General features: G+C 37.4%; 1 protein-coding gene across 2 annotated transcripts in view; it reads left to right on the plus strand.

Annotated features, from left to right (window-relative positions):
* The window catches only part of ABCA6 (ATP binding cassette subfamily A member 6), a 64,321-nt gene that overhangs the window by 29,660 nt on the left and 15,515 nt on the right, over positions 1–19,146 (plus strand). For both annotated transcript variants that reach the window (XM_008537771.2, XM_070561526.1), the window contains exons 13-26: positions 827–937; positions 1,341–1,516; positions 1,984–2,103; positions 2,367–2,505; positions 3,048–3,138; positions 4,004–4,143; positions 7,318–7,434; positions 9,046–9,229; positions 9,619–9,785; positions 11,980–12,113; positions 13,910–14,047; positions 16,226–16,333; positions 17,447–17,620; positions 17,871–17,984. In XM_008537771.2, coding sequence (XP_008535993.2) covers positions 827–937; positions 1,341–1,516; positions 1,984–2,103; positions 2,367–2,505; positions 3,048–3,138; positions 4,004–4,143; positions 7,318–7,434; positions 9,046–9,229; positions 9,619–9,785; positions 11,980–12,113; positions 13,910–14,047; positions 16,226–16,333; positions 17,447–17,620; positions 17,871–17,984 — 1,913 coding nt within the window. The remainder of the gene's footprint in view (positions 1–826; positions 938–1,340; positions 1,517–1,983; positions 2,104–2,366; positions 2,506–3,047; positions 3,139–4,003; positions 4,144–7,317; positions 7,435–9,045; positions 9,230–9,618; positions 9,786–11,979; positions 12,114–13,909; positions 14,048–16,225; positions 16,334–17,446; positions 17,621–17,870; positions 17,985–19,146) is intronic.

Here is a 19,146-nt window from a genome sequence, read left to right on the forward strand (position 1 = left end):
ACTTTCCATAATAAAGTTTGATTTTCACTTGATGGTAAAACAAACAAACAAAAAGTAGTACCTCAAAAGATTCTTAGCTAAATGACTTTTGCTATTGACATGTAAATGCAAAGAGTTTATAACAAGGGGCCGGCGTGGTGGTGTAGCGGTTAAGTTCGGGTGCTCTGCTCCTGCAGCCCGGGGTTCACCGGTTGAGCCCGGGCTCAGACTGATGCACCACTTATCATGCCATGCTGTGGCAGGTGTCCCACATTTAATATAGAGGAATATGGGCACAGAATTTAGCTCAGGGCCAGTTGTCCTCAACAAAAACAGGATTGGCCCCAGATGTTAGCTCAGGGCTAATCTTCCTCAAAAAAAAAAAAAAAAATCAGTTTATAACAAAAGAATAGAAAAATGGGCATAGAGTAAATATAAATTTTTGGTGAATATATTTTAGAATGCAATTAATACCATGGAAAATGTTTATAATTTAGTATTTGAAAAGGCAGACTAGGAAAGAATACAGTATGGTCGTTTGTGAATGTATATATGTACATTTACATATTTATATGTGCACATGCATACACACTGGAAGTAAGTGTATTACAATGTCAATATTTGGAATTATGGTTAATTTTATCCTCTTAAGTGATTGTGTTTATTTTTCAAGTATTCTACAGTAAGCATGTTATTTTAGCAACCAGAAAATATTGAATATTATCTCTTTCAAACTATTGAAATGCTTGAGAATACATAACTAAGATAGATTGTCTTGTTCTGTTTTTAGAACCAGCCTTGTCTAATGTGCCTTATTTATAATTTTCATATTTTATTCTAAAAACAGGCTTGCTCTTTGACATATACGAAGGTCAAATCACAGCAATTGTGGGTCACAGTGGAGCTGGCAAATCCTCGTTACTAAACATCCTTAACGGGTCGTCACTTCCAACAGAAGGTGAGCAAAAAGGAATTTTTCAAAGGCAAGATGTCTGATAATAGAATGAGGGCATAGGTATGCCTTTCTCTCATTTTAAGGTTTAAATTTGACTGCTTAAGAGAAAATAATGTTTGTTTATCTAAAGTTCTTTAACAGAACTATATGATTTTGAAGATACATTTTATTTCTCAAATTTGTATGAAAATCATTATCTTTATTCCATCGCTATGTGATGTTCCAGGGGAAATATACACTACTCTGGGCATATATTTATGTTAAGAATAATTACTAGTTGTTAATAAGTTATGAAGTCATCATTTTAGATATTTGGAATATATGCCAATATTTTCCTAAGATCTCCAAGCATTAATGAAATGTATTATCTTGCCACTGTTAAATTGTTTTTAACTTCTATTCTTAGGATCCATTACCATCTATAATAAAAATCTTTCTGAAATGCAAGACATGGAGGAAATCAGAAAGATAACTGGCATTTGTCCTCAAGTCAATGTTCAATTTGACATACTCACTGTGAAGGAAAACCTCAGGCTGTTCGCTAAAATAAAAGGGATTCAGCCACAGGAAGTGGAACAAGAGGTAGATAGACATGCTGGATTGATTGAACTGCCAACTATTTGCCAAGTTGAATCATGACCACAGAATTGCCCTCAGTGGTTTACCTGCCCTGTTATGGATAAAATTTAGGCAATGTGGGGGCTGGCCCAGTGGCGCAGCAGTTAAGTTTGCACATTCCATTTCGGCAGCCCAGGGTTCGCCCGTTTGGATCCCAGGTGCGGATGTGGCACCGCTTGGCAAGCCATGCTACGGCAGGCATCCAACATATAAAATACAGGAAGATGGTCACAGATGTTAGCTCAGGCCCAATCTTCCTCAGCAAAAAGAGGAAGATTGGCGGCAGATGTTAGCTCAGGACTAATCTTCCTCAAAAAAAAAGGAATTTAGGCAATGAGGTCCTGTAAAAAAGTCTGCTGCTGTAATGAACCGTTAAAATTGGATAAAATGAATCATCTTGGATTTTAAGCTGTGTGTATTTTCTTCTATAGGTACAAAAAGTTTTATTGGAAATGGACATAGAAAACATTCAAGATAACCTTGCTGAACATTTAAGTGAAGGCCAGAAAAGAAAGCTGACCTTTGGGATTGCCATTTTAGGAGATCCTCAAGTAAGTGAGATTGTGCATGCGGAGGAATGCAGGTTGAATATCACTAAAGTGTCAAGCTCTTCTTTTACCACTAAAAGTAGTAGAGCTTTCACAGTAATGCATCAAGAGAGAGCCTGCCATGTTTAACTGAGTCCAAGTGTAGTGGATGTAAATTGTTGGATAGTTATTTATTTATTTTTTGGTTTTTATTGTTATCCATGCTATCATGTGGAAGCAATTAATATGGAAGAGAGACGTATTTTCTATACCTTCATCCTCTGCAGGTTTTGCTACTAGATGAACCAACTGCTGGATTGGATCCCTTTTCAAGGCACCAAGTGTGGACCTTCCTCAAGGAGCGGAAAACGGACCGTGTAATCCTCTTGACCACCAATTTCATGGATGAGGCTGACATCCTGGCTGGTAATTGTTGGTTTTACCTCAGTATTACAGTAAAGAATTTGGAAATGTTTATTCCTGGGGCAAGAGTCTCGCTCTCATTACCTCAGTGTGCCTACATTCCATAACAGCCTGCGGATGATAGGAGTCTAGTCCCACTGTAGAATTCCTCGCTGACTATACATTTGCTTGATCGTGACCACTCATAAAAGATGGTGATTTTTTTCACATCAGCTATCAATTAAACACCCAAATCTTCTTTAATATATATTTGGCTGAAAAATATCCACGCATTCTTTAGCATCCAGAATAGAAAACATGCCAATGTAATTTATGCTTTTTTGTCAGGAAGTATTACAGGGCAATGAAGTCGACTGTAATTCATAAGCTCCTTTTAAATGCATACATTTTAGTGTGTGTTTCAAATTTTTAAATGCACATAGATATAGTTATGCCCACAGAATGCTTCTCCTATAGAAATCTGAGCTTTGGCACCTGATCTACATTTTTTAGAGAGGAAAGAAATGACTCTTAATATCTTTTCTTTCTGGCTTCTTTCTACTCAGATAGAAAAGTGATCATGTCCAATGGGAGACTGAAGTGTGCAGGCTCTTCTGTCTTTTTGAAGAGAAGATGGGGTCTTGGATATCACTTAAGGTAAAGACTTTGGGAATAGATTGGAGATAGACAGATGGATAGATATACTGGTATATCCAAAAGGCAGACACTTATGAGAGAGAATTGGCCTTATGCTTCATCTCTGCCAAACTGAATGGATCATTGTTTCCCAAATGCATTTCCTACATTCCTGCCTCCTTGTATCTTTGCTAATGCCAATGATAAGCAAAATTTCAAAATTAGCCCAGGCTGACTGATCTCAGCAGAGCTACACGTTCCAAGCAGCTGCTCCATACAGCGTAAACCTCCACTTTCTTCCCACCTCCACTTTCCTCGGCTGACCCATATAATTCTGTAATATATTTTCATTCTTTCACAGGGCACAAAGTCAAATAATTTCAGAAGGTAGTATCAGCAGGGATTAAATCTGGTGGTAGAGAGTAAAGAAGACTGGGTCTAACAAGAAAGGGTGTCCAGGCAAAAAAAAATCAAAAATAAAGAAACTTACGCCAAACAAAACGTGTACATAGGCCAAATTTCCCTATCAGCCACTAATTTCTGATATCTACCTGGTCTTGTGTAATCTTTATTTCCCTAAGAAGTCTCCTCTGCCTAATGTTCTCACCTCCCTCTGTTTATCTTCCTATTTGATATATACAGTTTTAATTACAGTATGTATTTGTTTGTATATTTGTAGTTCTTCTGAGTTTATACACCTTCTCTGTGTAGATCATAGGATTTTTCAAACTGATGGTATTATTATTATTGTTATTGTTTACTCACTTTGTTTGTTCCATAAAGCCAAGTAAAGTAGTACTCAAAGGCTAGATATTCAGTAAAAGCTCTTCTTTCTAGTAGCAGTGGAGAAAATACAAATTAAATTGTCTTTTCTTTTAAATATTAGTTTGTACACAAATGAAATACGTGATCCAGAAAAAATAACATCCTTCATTAATCGTCACATCCCTGATGCTAAATTAAAAGCCGAAAGCAAAGAAAAGCTTGTGTATACTTTGCCTGTGGAAAAGACAAATAAATTTCCAGGTAACTTAAATATGATTACGATGGAATGAAATTTGGGAACAAATGTTCACGTTATTGCTACAATTTTTATTCTTTAAAGGAGTTGGATTTTGTTGTAGATTGAGTTCCCCAAGAAGCAGAACTTGAGATGAGGATATTAGTGCAATTAATTTGTTTGATAATTGATGCCTAGAAGCTCCAACAGGGAGTGGGGACATGAGAGGGAAGGGAAGGAAGCCAGGAAAGTTTGCAATAAGCAATGGAGGAGTAATACCACTGGAGAAATAAATAGATAAGTAAATACGTGAGCTCAGAGTTATGTCACCAGAGGGGTGAGAAAGCTGGGGTATTTACTTGCCACTCCGTATCCATCATTGGTTAAGAGATGCTTCCAAGAGCATAAATCTTCTGATCCTTCATTCTTGTGCTCAACATGAGCTTAGCATACTTCAGGGCCCAGAAAAAAAATTCCTCAGGCAGCTGTTCTTAACAAGCAGATTTGCTGTATACAGGCAAGCGCAGAAAAGACGGGGATGGACATCCACGCATAAGCTAAAGGTTTCCTTTTGTATTTTAATTTAATTGTGTATGTATTTATTTCACAGAGAAAAACATAGTTTATTTATTCTACAAAAGTATTCACCATGGGTTCCCAGCCTGCTGGGTAGCGGAACCAACGTAGGCTTTGTTTGATAGGTAGTCCCAATAATCCCTAACTCTTTGTATGATGCTGTCTCTGAGCCAGGCACTGTTCTAATGGCCTCATATAGATCAGTTCATTTAGTCCTCACAAAGTCCCTGTGAGGTGGGCACTGGAATTTTCCCTGTCTTACAAGTGAGGAAATGCATCTCAGTCTTTAATGACTTAAACAGCTTTCTTTTTGTTTAAACATTTAGTTTATTATAAGTTTAACTCCCTATAGGCCTGCTTTATACAGGCTCATTTAGATGATTCAGTCTCATGAAGCAAAAATACACAAGAATGCAGATTTAATCCCACCTCCAAATATAGCACTCTCTCTGTCCTTGTTGTAGCATGGAAGATGGTGTCCTCAAGACCATGGGCCATGCTGTGCTATTCTGTTCTTGGACTAATGTCCAGTGAGGTGCAAGTAGCCCGCCTTCTTTTTTGGTTGGGGAAGGGGAATAGTGAGTTATATGTTAGTACCACCACTAGAATATATCACTTAGCCAGAGTCCCCGGTGTTGGTCCGTAAGCCCATGGCAGCCTCTTTACGTGGACCCCAGGCCTCTGCAATTCCAATGGTGTACTTATCTACTTATGTTTTTGCTAGGACATAAGGAGGCTCCCAGATCTGTATTACAATTGTATAATAAAATAATAATCAAGGCCGTGGAGGTTAGAGAAATGACTGGTGTCAGGCTGGGGTTTATACAGAGTGGTCACAGAAGGCCACAAAAAGAAAATGCTCTAGAGCATTCCAAGCAGAGAGGAAAAGAGGGTGTCCAGAGTGCAGTTAGGGAGGGAGGAGAGTGGCAACTGGGAAGGGCTCAGGTTGTAGGTATAGTGACTCATTCAGATGGAGCTTTAGAGGCTGTGGTGTGGTCTTTTAATTTTATGTTAAATGCGTTGAGAAACCACTGAAAATCATTAAACAAGGGATTGATGTGATGTGACATATTTTCATTCTCTGGATAGAAAAGATCACTCTGGATGTAGCGGAACAAGAGTAGATACTGGGAGACCAGCTATGTGACCATTTCAGAGGTACAGGTCAAAGATGATGGTGATTGGGCTACCGTGGTACCAGTTGAAAGATGGATGGAAGGGGATGGATTTGGAACATATCTGGAGATAAAGTCAAGGAGTCTGACTGATGGCCAGTCTGTGGAGCATGAGGAAAGTGAAAAATAAAGAGACTCTTCTAAATTTTTGGCTTCAATCATTGGGTGGAAGCTGGTGTCATTTATTGTAAAATGATGGTAGGGACATTTGGGTAGTATGAAGAAGGAGAAATTAATGTTCTGTTTTGGAAATGTTTACTTTGAGATGCTTTTAGACTTCCAAGTGGAGATATCGAATGGCTAAGTATTTAGTTGGTTATAGAACATTGGAAATCAGAGAAGAGCCAAGTGAGAACTGAATTTGGGAATCATCAGGATATAGATGGATTTGATGCAAAGAGAATGGATCAGAGTGTACGAAAAGAGAAGGTGATTTAGGACTGAGTCCTCAGGGAAAAGTAGAAGAGGAGTCAGAGGGAGATGGAAACTGAGAGCTCCCGATGAAGTTAGAGGAAAAACAAGAGAATATGTTCTCATTAACTCAAGGGAGAAAATGTTTCTAGAAGGAGGGAGTAGTCAACAACTTTGAATGCCACTGAATTAAAAAAAAGAGAGAGAGAGAGAGACCGAGTTAAAAGAGTAAAATAAAAATAGAATAAAACTTGTGCATGGAGTCATTGATGACCTTGAAAAGGGCATCTTCTGTGGAAGGATAAAAATAGCATTTGGATTTGTGGGGGTTAAGTTGAATAGGATGTGACAACTCAAAGGCAACAAAGTAGACAAATCTTTGAGCCCTGTGTGTGTGTGTGTGTGTGTGTGTGTGTGTGTGTGTAGTGTGAGTGTAGGAGGAGATTGGGGTTTTTTTGTTTGCTTTTTTGCTGATGCTTGTCTTTGCTTACTGGGTGGCATTACAGCATTTTTCCCTGCTGTTTGGGATGACCCACTACATGTAGGAGAAATTGATGATAGAGGAGAGAGAGAGAGAAAAGAAAGGAGATTACTTTGGGAAGTCCTTGAGGTGCCAAAAGAGGATAGAATTCAGAACACGAGTCAAAGAGGTAGCCTTTGATAGGAATGGCTACAAGTCTTTTGTCCATACAGTTGGAAGACCCAGAATATGGGGAGAAATACAGGTTGATTTGTGGTGTGGAGGTGAGAAGATGATGCTCTTTCTGATGGCTCATATTTCTTCAAAGAAGTTTGCCAGATATTCATAACTGGGGATAGAAGATGGAGTGCAGATGGTTCGAGGATACAGAGAGAGGTCTGGCATATGCATTTTAGAGAGGGAGAGCATTCTAATGAAATTTTGCCTCCGCTTACTGGGATATTCCAAAGACATAAATTTTCTGAACAATATTCTGCATCATCTTTTAAATGTAATTTACTAGATTTGGTTATCAATGTGATATTTCCAAATGTATCTGATCTGATCTGTTGCCTTAGACCTTTTTAGTGATCTTGATAAGGGTTCTGGCCAAGGTGTGATGAGTTATGATGTTTCCATGTCAACTCTGAATGAAGTTTTCATGAAACTGGAAGGAAAATCAGCTTTCGAACAAGGTAAATCCATTTACATAATTCACAGAAAGTCCATTTCCAAATAATCATGTACCAATTTAGTATTTATAATGTCTTATGTAAGAGTCCCACTAAGGAATGTGACAAATTCCAAATTTGACTCTGCTGTTTGGGAAGGGCTGTCATTGTTTCCTAACGTCATTACTAGGACTGAACACAGATCCCTTCTTGGAACATACCAAATCACTATTTGCAAACTATTTGCCTACAATTTAAGCAGTTTTCTCCTATCCTCAGACGCTCACTGCTTCTTGGACACTTTGAAGACATTAAAGGTTCTCAATCAGGGTCATGAAGTCTGAGTGACATTTCTTATAAAAAATTGTTCTTAGCTTGTTAATATGCAAACTTCTGCAAAGGTCTAAATGGGGGAAAGTCTTGGGACCATCTTGTATGTACTTTAATGGGTGATACTGATAAGAGCTGTCATTTATAGAGCACCTGTGCCAGACACTTTGATAAATGTGTGTATAGGGGCCGGCCCCATGGCCAAGTAGTTAAGTTCTCGCGCTCCGCTTCGGCAGCCCAGGGTTTCGCTGGTTCAGATCCTGGGCCTGGACGTGGCACCACTCATCAGGCCATGTTGAGGCGACATCCCACACGCCACAACTAGAAGGACCCACAACTATCTACTGGGGAGGATTTGGGGAGAAAAAGAGCAAAAGAAAAAAAAAAGAGGTTGGCAAGTTGTTAGCTCAGGTGCCAATCTAGGGGGAAAAAGTGTGTATATATTGCATTACTTTCCTACAAGAACCACCTTTCTAACAAGTGTCATCGGCACTATTTTACTTATGATAAAATCAGACAGAAGAGCAGTTAATTGATTTGCCCCAAATCATCCCAAGTCACAGATGTGGGAATCAGGTACAGATCTGGTGGTTTCAGAGCTGGTAATCTTTCACCTACACTTCTTTTTTTTATTTTTTTAAAGATTGGCACCTGAGCTCACATCTGTTGCCAATCATTTTTTCTTCTTCCTCCTCCTCCTCCTCCTCCTCTTCCTTCTTCTTCTTCTTCCTTTTCTTCTTCTTTTTCTTCTCTTTGTCCTTCTCCTTCTCCCCAAAGCCCCCCACTACATAGTTGTATATTGTAGTTATAGGTCCTTCTGGCTCTGCGATGTGGGATGCCGCTTCAGCATGGCCTGATGAGTGGTGCTAGGTCTGTGCCCAGGATCTGAACCAGCAAAACCCTGGGCCACCGAAGCTGAGCATGCAAACTTAACCACTCGGCCACGGAGCCGGCCTCTCACCTACAACTCTTGATAGCTTAGTACTAGATGTTTAGGAATCAATGACTGGCTATTCCTGTGGAGAAGATTTCTCAGAATCTCTCAGAATATTCTTACATGTGGAACCTTCTATGTCTGTTGAAAGACTGGGCATAATGAGATCACTCCTTAGTGAATTCTTCTTTTGGTATGAATTTGGCATGCTTTATCACTAGATTTATTGAATGTGAACATCATAAATGTAATCTGTTTCTTAGTTTTCTTTGTAACCACAAACATTCTAAAACAAATTTTAATATTGAAAAGAGAATACTGATACCCAAGGATGACATTAATAATGTGTGTGCATATGTGTGTATGTGCAGATTTCGAACAAGCAGAAATGACAAGAGACACAGAAAGCCTGCACAATATGGATCTGGCTCGCTCTTCTTTCCCTGAAATGCAGGAGGCTCTGAGTGACATGGGCCTCTGGAAGATGCAGGTCTGTGCAATAGCATGGCTCCGTTTCTTAAAGTTAAAACGTGGAAAGAAAGCACTTTTGGCCCTGTGAGTATCAGAGTACTGTGGTTTTGTAAGTGAATTTCAAAAGAGGATCAAACCAGAAGAGAATTTAAAACTAGAGCACAATATGCCACATTCTTGCCAGAGGATGGCGAAATGCAGCATTTGATTTTACTGGGGACAGTGGGAATACCTGTATGTTAGCACTCGATTAGCCTAATCCACAGATCTGCTTAGTTTTCATAGTTTGATAGCCTGGTGTTTATATAGCAATGCCTTTTAGTACTGTTGGCATGCGAAGATATGACTTTCAGGATTTTAGCACCTATAATCAGGGCTGGTGTAGATTTGGCATTTGACAAATATTTGTGAAATTTTTGACTGAATGAATAAAATTACTATAGATTCATATGGTTATTTTTCTTTATTGGTAGACTATTGGTATTTGGAATCGCAATATTCCCTTTGATTGTGGAAAAGATACTTTTCGCTGTAGTAAGTCAAAAGAGTGATTGGGAATTTAAACCTGAATTGTATTTCCTCTCTCCTGGACAACTTCCCCAAGACTCTCGTACCAGCCTATTGATCATCAATAACACAGGTGAAGAGACAAACAAAATTTAAATCCAGAGATAAGTTATTGTTATTGTTAAATAGCACATGTAAAAGGAAAAAAAGCAAATCATGAGAGAAGAAAATGTGTGATTAAACTTCATGTATAGAAATCAACTTCTGGGGAATAGTGCATTTTGCTCTGATTTTGGAGATGATGGGGATGGTGGGACAAGATAAAGGGAAGGTGGGTCACTATAGGAACCCACAGGTCACTGTAGGGACTATAGAAACAAGATAGAAGGAACGTGGTAAAGGAGAGCTGCCTTTTTATCTGACTACCCTGAGACACTGTGGGAGAGAGAAATAAACTTCTATATTGACTGAACCCCTCTATTTTTAGATCTCTTTGTTACAGCGGCCTAACCTCTACTGTAAATATTATGCACACTGATTCAGCTATAGAGATGGCATTTTTATACCCCGTGCCCCTCCAACAGGGTCTAGGAAGATTCCTTAAGACAGTTTGGAGCCTGTGCTCTTGTTGTCCTAAATAATGGGTAACTGGTTTTGTCTAACTGGTTATCTAACTTTGAAGAAGCTTTTATGTTTCTGCCCAAGATATTAAAATATATTCAGAGTAAGAGTCCTCTTTTGATGAGTTCCCCGGCCCATTCTGATTTTTATGTACATTTGTGATTCAAGGTGTAGATGTCTTCTCTTTAAGCAAAGAGTTTCTTTTCATTTCTTTTCCTCATTCTTATGGTTTTCTATTTGGGTTTTGGAAAGTAAATTGTGTTCACTCTCTTATCTTAAAACTGAAAGCCTTGCTAATTGTATGTTTGACTTTCAAGATCTAGAACAGTTTCTTTACCTTTCAGCCTGTTGTTGTCTAATGAATGTATTTTCCTCTCTGGTTACTCTGAGAACAATGTATTTGTGTCAACTTATTTATTTTTTCTTCCCTGTACTCACTTGTTAGGTATTTTGTGATTTAAGTTTGGGATTTCTATGCCATCTTGTTTTTCTCTTTTCTCACAATCTGATGATCATTCGTACAGTATTCATCTTTAAATTGGAGAATCCATATTTGCCCAGGTGAATGTGGTCACCATTATGGTGTCCTACCTCACGTGACTGTGGAGATGGAGGGGACACGCACTGCCCCAGGATGCATGGAAAGCCTGTTTGCTATGTGTACCTCCCGATCCCACCTGGTGGAAATCCTAATTAGGATTCCGATCCCAGAGCCCCCTCTGAGAGTCCCCAGGATGAACTCCCATTTCAAAGTCCAAATGAGGAAAAAATGAGAGTCCTCATTTCCTTTTCCTATTCCGTTCTGTCGTTCTAACTGCCTGGAGTTACTTTATGTCCTGCTGTGTTGTTTTCTCCAGATACTATCTCTTGAAAGTAAATTTGGGGTCTTGTATCCTGGAGACAGCTACAGCTGCTGCCTGCTCTATGTGGAACACAGGGAGGGGCCTGTGGTCACCTTGTTTGAGGTGTATTTAACCAGTCAATGAGTCTGACCAAGACTTCAGAGCCCACTTTGCCCCTCAAATTTGTCCACTCTGAGTTCTGATATCCTGGAAATTGGTTTTATCTTTTCAATTGTTTGGTCCTGTGTGATCTAGGCTGTGGGTTTTTCTCAGCTCTTATTTCTCTGTCAAACGATCTCATCTGCTTTCTTCTTTAGGGGCAAATCAAAAACTTCAGTGTGATAGTGGCACCCTTTTCATTTCCCACTTCCTGAGAAAAAATATATTTATGTAATATATGTGTACATAATACATATGTAAATATGTAAAATAGAGGTATATGTTATATATATGCATACATATATTCATTTTTCTGTTATTTCAAAGAATAAGAGAGAGAGGAGAGTGTTATTGGCCATTTTAGGCTGGACAATCTGAAGTACTCCTCATATAATTATTGTATTTCTGCAAATTATTGAGTTCAAATGTATTTTAATGAAGAATCATAAAATAGAATTATCTTGTTTTAATGGTCATGTGTTAATTGGCATTACACAAAATTATAAAGCTAACATCACAGCATAAGATTTAATAAACTGAAGATGGTAGAGTGGTTTCTCTTTCACGGACCAATTTTACTGTGATACCCAAAGAGACAGACCTTCACATAATATTCTGTACGTATTGACTTTAAAAAATTTGAAAAAATTTTTGAAACGTTTGTTCCTGCTTTTATATTGTCTTCTGTTATTGATTTCATACTAGAATCAGATATTGAAGATTTTATACAGTCACTGAAGCATCAGAATATACTTTTGGAAGTAGATGACTTTGAAAATCGAAATGGCACTGATGACCTGTCATACAATGGAGCTATCATAGTTTCTGGTAAACAGAAGGTATGTTTGCCTCTTGTTTTGCTTTTATGACAAAAAAAAACCCCCAACGCATTAATAAAGTGCTACATTTTCACTGTTTCAAAAACTGCAGAAAGTCAACCTAGGTAGTGTACAGCAACTCAATTCAAAAACATTTTGGTTCATTATTGAATAAACTGTGAGGTTGAAAGAAGTTTTTATTAAACATTTTCCATCTTTTTTTCTCCTCTGTAATAATAAGTACTTTATTTTTTGTAATTTTTTAAAACGTGGAAATAATATACCTGTGCAAAAGTACATAGAATACATATGCACAGCTTAATTATTGCAAAGTGAATTAAAATATTAAGTGATCACTCATGTTACCCATGCTATCACAATTCATGTTAAACAAAAGACCACTACCAGCATCCCGGACGCCCTCTAGCTATCTTTCCTAATGATAATCCTCTCCCTCCCTCCAAAGTAACCACTATCTCACTTTTATGCTCCTCACTTTCTTGCTTTTCTTTATAGTTTTACCACTTATAATACTTCCCTAATCACTATAGCTTAGTTTTGCCTGTTTCTGAGCTTCACAAGTGTATAACTTAGAATCATAAAATATGTTCTCTTTCTTGTCTGGCTTCTTTTATTTTTTCATATTTATTATGATTGCTTTTTTATTGCAATATAATTGACACACAACATTATATTAGTTTCAAGGGTGAAACATAACATTTTCTGTCTTAACTGTTGATTTAGATAATTTTTACATTTCAAAGTAGCTAAATGTAATTGCATTATTCAGACTTCATAAAATATTCGACCTTATAATTATCAACTAATATCATTATGAATTTAAGGAATCCTATTCAGTGGCTAACTACCCAAATGATGTTTTTGTATATTGAGAAAAGACTTTACATACTTTAATAACCACATGAAATCTCTGAGAGAAAGGTGCTCTCGGTCTACTACCTCAACATCTTTCAGTTTGGGTAAAAAAAGTGCAAGCAGTAGAGATCCTTCCAGGACCATGACTATTGGAACTATGTCCTAATCGTCAGTAAAACTCTGAGTCAGGGAGCCACATGAAGTCAAGCGACCTCTTTATTTCTTGCTACCAGGGAAATAAAAACAAAAACAAAAGCCTCTGAGGATGCATCATTGGATTCAGTTCTACCTAAACTAGGTACATCATAAAAAAATGGAATCTGCTTGTGCCAACTGTGGGAAACTACGTTGTCAGTTCCTTTACTTGTTAGTTTTCTAACATATTTATTATGGGAACTATTGGTAATATTTAAACAATATTAAGCCTCTGATGAATTTATGAACATTTTCATAAACATGAAGAAATAAATATTGTCTTGGAAAGTATGAAAATGCTTCATTGGCAGTTTAACCATGAATACTTTACGAAACCCATGCTTGTCTCCTATTCAGAAGATCAGGGTTCCTTTGCTTGCTCACTGTAAACAGTGCATCTCCTTGTCAGGGCCACTTTTAAATTCTGTTCGCTGAAATTTCCTCGTCAGTAAAATGGAGACAAAATAATCTAAAATTAGTAATACTAATAAAAATTCATATTGCCGACTGTGCTATCCAGTGTGCTAGGGCCTAATATACATTATCTCATTTAAACTATATAACAACTCATTTATTATCCCCTTTCACAGATGAGGAGAAGCTAAAGCTCAGAAAGATCAGTTAACTTGAAGACGGTCACAGCTAGAATGTGGGACTAGTGAGATCTCATATAGAAAATCTTTGTTCTTTAAGAATTTAGAATTGACATTATTTATTTTATTTGTGTGTGTTTGTTTTATGTTAAGGATTATAGATTTTCAGTTGTGTGCAATACCAAGAGACTGCACTGTTTTCCTATCCTTATGAATATTGTCAGCAATGGACTACTTCGAATGTTTACTCATACACAACCTATTCGAACCGAGAGAAGCTCATTTCGTTTGGTAAGTGTTAGATTTCCTCATTCTGAATAACTAGGAATTTGACAAACCTATGTTTTCCCCTTTAGCTTTTAAATATTCAAAGTTGGTTGTTATCCTAAAAATTATTATTTTGTTCTAACATTTTAAACAGATTCTATCTAACAGAATATGATTTGTTTCTTATTATTATCAGACAATTCTCATAGGGGAATACTTTTCAGTATTATGTCATGGTCTCTCAGGGAATCTTCTGAAAAATTATACGCACTTGACTGCAGAGGTGTATTGGAGAGAGTGTGTACACTGAATTGGAAATAAGAGCACTTGTAACCCAGCTTTAGGATCTTATAAATCTAACATAACTTGTCAGTGGATCCTCCATTGACTACATAGGTGGTAGATTGACTGACATGAAGGAGAATTTGCCAGTTCTTGGGCTCTATGCTTTCTGATGAACGCCTTCACCTCCCATGGTTGCTCTCTGTTGCAGGGGTGTCTGATATACACAGGCTGCATTTTCAGGATTCTTTGTCGGCCAGCTACAGGGTGGGTTTAGGCCACTGGAAGCAGTGGTGGGAGCCAGGAGAACAGGAGGATTCCCTACCCTAGGCTCCAGTAACGTCCCTTCCTTCCTTTGTTGCTGTAGCCCAGAAGTGACAGTGGCTTCTTGCTTAATCATCCTTCTTGGCTTCTCTGCCCTTTCCACTCATGTAACCATTACCACTGTAGGATTAATTTCTCTCTATTTTAAGTACTGAAGGTGGGGATGGTTTTCTGATTAGACCCTGACTGATACCCAAGAGGGACCTCTCATAGCTGACTCCAACTGTTTTAAGCCAGGAGGTTGGAAGAACAATAAACATGATGGGAAATGGAACCATCAAAAAGGGAAGCCCATTTTGTGACACAGGGGTCGAATTCAGGTTTGGCTTCACTGCATTAGTGGTGCTGGGGGTAAATGCAAGAGCAGATGGATGGAATATACTTGAGACATCAGCAATGGACATATTTTTCCTCTCTCAGTCATTCTTATGAAGACGGTAATGCATTTTCCTACCTGGTGAAAAATTGGAATTTATAGATGTAGCCTTCAAAGCCTTAAATGAAGTTTGAGAATTGTAGAATCATTTTGAGATAGGCTATTGCATTGCTCCCCTGTAATTATATCCATGAAGCAGTCCTTGTACCCTGCCTGAGCATAGTACAGCCTCAGGCAGACACTGATTTGGGGGTAGCGATTTAAAATTCATCTCCTTGAAGATGGGCTCAGCGGCGTTGAGTTTTCTTTTTATGCCTATGCTTCAGAACACGCCCACCCAGCTTCAAAGATACATCATTAGGTTTGCTGAGAGAGACATGCTCAGGCCTGAACAATCTGTTCATCTAGGATTGCAATTTCGGAATTATTACTTTTTTGTATTGAGGTAAAAAACACGTAACATAAAATTTACCATCACAACCATTTGTAAGTGTATAGTTTGGTATTGTCAAGTATATTCACATTATTATGAAACAGATCTCCACCACTTTTTCATCTTGCAGAGCTACCACTCTACACCCTTTAAACAATAACTCCCTATTTCTCCCTCCCCTCAACCCCTGGCAATCACCATTCTACTTTTTGTTTCTATGAATTTTATTACTTTTGTTACCTCACATAAGTAGAATCATATGGTATTTGTCTTTTTGTGATGGCTTATTTCTCTTAGAATAATGTCCTCAAAGTTCATCCATGTTGTGCCTTGTGACAGGATTTCCTCCCTTTTTAAGGCTGAATAATATTCCACTGTATATATGTACTAAATTTTGTGCATCCATTTATCTGTGCATGGACATTTGGGTTGCTTCTACCTCTCGACTGTTGTGAATGGTGCTGCTGTGAACACATGTGGGCAGATATCTCTGAGACCCTGTTTTCGATTCTTTTTGATCTGTACCCTGAAGTGGATGCTGAGTTATTTCTTTCTTTTATTAAATGTTTTTATTGTTTTTACTTCTCTGTTTTCTAGGAGTCGAAGCCTCATGTTAAATGATCAGAAATCATTTTCCCTCCCACTTCCATGTGGGGATGTTGATGAATTAGACGTACATTTTTACTTTTATTTTTCAATATTTTGAAAAGCATCTTCTTTATGATTATTAGTAGTTGTTTCACTTTTTAGAATATTCACTAGTTTAAAGTACCTTTTGTATTTGCAGAATTATGTTCTACTCTGGGCTGAGATGCTGGAAGGCTCCATTTTCTTTTTTTTGGTTGTGTGCAGCATTTCTCCCTACGTCGCCATGAGCAGTGTCAGCGATTATAAAGTAAGAAAAGAGGGGAAAAAGGAAAAGAAATTTCAGGGACTTCAGTAATTATATTTTGAGTGCTATGTGTTCAAAATATTTTCCTGTGAGAAAAACATTTAAACACATGTTTAATTTAGATAATATAGTTAAACACTATTTCTATCAAGTCAGAAAATTTATTTCTAAAAACATGAAATACTTTTTACTTCAAATTACAGGAAACGTGCAATAATTTTTCAGGGACTCAAATTAGTCTAAACCTTCAAAAGGGGATATTATAAAACTTTTGACTGTATTGTTTCTTAACCACAAGGAGGAAATCATTGATGTTGAAATTGAGGACCAAATGTAAGGCTTGAATCTCCTATGTACTGCGGAGAATACAATTTTTTGTTATATTTGTATTTGGTTATGCCCTTTATCCAGGAAAAACAGTTAAACCAAATTTAGACAACTCATCCTTCACTGTTCTAAGCCAGTGACTCTCCCAGAACATATTTGGATAATGGAGAATTTATTATCCTTCAGGCCACAAAATAACATTTCTTTTGAAGGAGATTAATGTCTCGATCATTTTGAGGTCTACTTTTCTATTCACTATTCATGAGTTAAAGTGATGTTCTGAATCAAACTTATCAAGCAAAACAATACTCAGGGCTAGAATGGTGGTGTAGTGGTTAAGTTTGTGTGCTCTGCTTCAGCAGCCTCGGGTTCACAGGTTTGGATCCTGGGTGCAGACCTACACACCATTCATCAAGCCGTGCTGTGGCAGCATCCCACATACAAAACAGGGGAAGATTGGCACAGCTGCTAGCTCAGCAACAATCTTCCTCAAGCAAAAAGAGGATTGGCAACAGTTGTTAGCTCAGGGCCAATCCTCCTCACCAAAAAATTAAAAACATAAAACAATACTCTTTTTCAAAATTGCCAACTTTACGGAATTGGCTCTTTAGACTTCAGGTTCCTAAACAGTATGTGCATAATTAAAATTATTAAAAAAAATAAAAATATTAGAAGATTAAAAAATATTAGAAGATTAAATTATATTTGTCTTTTAAAAAACCTTTCAATGTGTTTGTTTTGGATTTGGGTTTCAGCTGAATCTCTGTTCATCTTGTGTTTTTTCATCAGAAAAGAGCTAAGTCTCAGCTATGGATTTCGGGCCTGTACACTTCTGCCTACTGGTGTGGGCAGGCACTGGTGGATACTACCTTCTTTGCTTTTATTCTCCTTTTAATGTACTTAATTTTCTACATAGCAAACATGGGGCACATTTATATCACAAGTCGAATTGTGTTTGCTTTGGTAAGTAACACATTATGTAAACAATATCTTACAAAGTTATTCATAATAAATTTTAGCATTGGTATTTTATATAATCGAGGCATTTATATTTTGATTTGATCTATTTTCATTTCTATTTTGTCATAAACAAAAGCCAAAATACCAGGCAAAGTACATGAGCAATGAGATATTTTTTAAGTATGTGTAATTTAATTTTTCCCTCAGGTAACATTTCATTTTTTGACTTTGATGTTGTTTGTATTATCTTCAGGTTGTGATTACGCTTGGTTACGCAATTTCCCTTGTTTTCTTGACCTACGTGATATCATTTATTTTCCGCAAGAGGAGAAAAAATAGTGGCCTTTGGGCATTTTCCTTCTCTTTCGTAAGTACATATACAAATAAATAAATTGAGCGATGGAGTTCTTTTTTAAACTTTCAATGTAATGTTAAATATAGTCAATTTTGTCTTAAGCAATGGGGAAAATTAATATCTTAAAATTACACCATAGAGAGGAGAGGGAAGTGGAATGTGTTACAATATTGCCTTTTCTTATTTTAATCCATGATAATTCAAAAATAGTTGGCAGCAATGGAAAAAAGATATCCCATCATATGCAGATATATTTCAATTTGAAAAATACAGTGTTTCAGTGTCACGTGTTTGACTCTCTGCTGTGCTCCTTTATTTGCTGTAGTTTGTTCATATCACAATGAGAACATCTTAATCGCTACATTAGTCCACAAACCTAATAGAAAGAGGTTCTGCATTATCTTGACTTTCCTTAGAAACAACAAAGTCAAATTGCTTCCTGTGTTCATTTATTCACTTGCAGCTGAGGTATTATGCAAGAGGAATTCATAATCGACAATGCAGATTCTATTCTATATACATGGTAGAAGGTAGAAGAGAATCTATAGTATATATAAAAATGTATCATATGTTGATGGTTAGTGCAGTAGTCCTTTTGTGATCTTGAGTATATATGGAAGGACAGTCTAGGCAATGTCTCTTCATCATTGAGTAAAGCCAGTTAAGAGTTAATTTGTTTCTAGATTCCACTGGACTCCGGTACCCCCAAGGGTGTGGGCTTCAAGGATATCTTAGGCCCTTGTCTAATAAGGAAGCACCCTTCCAGCCCATATTTCAGCCAAGTGGTGGAGGTATAGCCGCACATCTTCTTAGCATGCTGAGCCATGGAGTATTTCCTTTGCTGCTGTTTGGAATCCTCTCTTGTTCCAGTAGATGAGAAAGGAGGAAAAAACGACTCACAAAAGTAGAAACTTACAGGCGAGTAGAATAAGCAGAGTCAGCTTAGAATAAGAGTCGGCTAAGCGGACTAAAGGACTTAAAGTTATAATAAATAAAGAGAAAGGAGAAAAAGGAAGAAGAGGGTGACGTCATGGAAACCAAGAGAAGAGACATATGTAAACATGGACAATCGGGCAATACCTTTGCAAAGAGATTGTGGTGACTGTAAAATGAGAAAAGTCCTATGGGTTTGCCATCTTAAATGCTTATTGTGCTCTTACTGAACACTTGGTTA

Source organism: Equus przewalskii, chromosome 10, assembly GCF_037783145.1.
Source record: "Equus przewalskii isolate Varuska chromosome 10, EquPr2, whole genome shotgun sequence".
In the NCBI taxonomy this organism is placed as follows: Eukaryota; Metazoa; Chordata; class Mammalia; order Perissodactyla; family Equidae; genus Equus; species Equus przewalskii.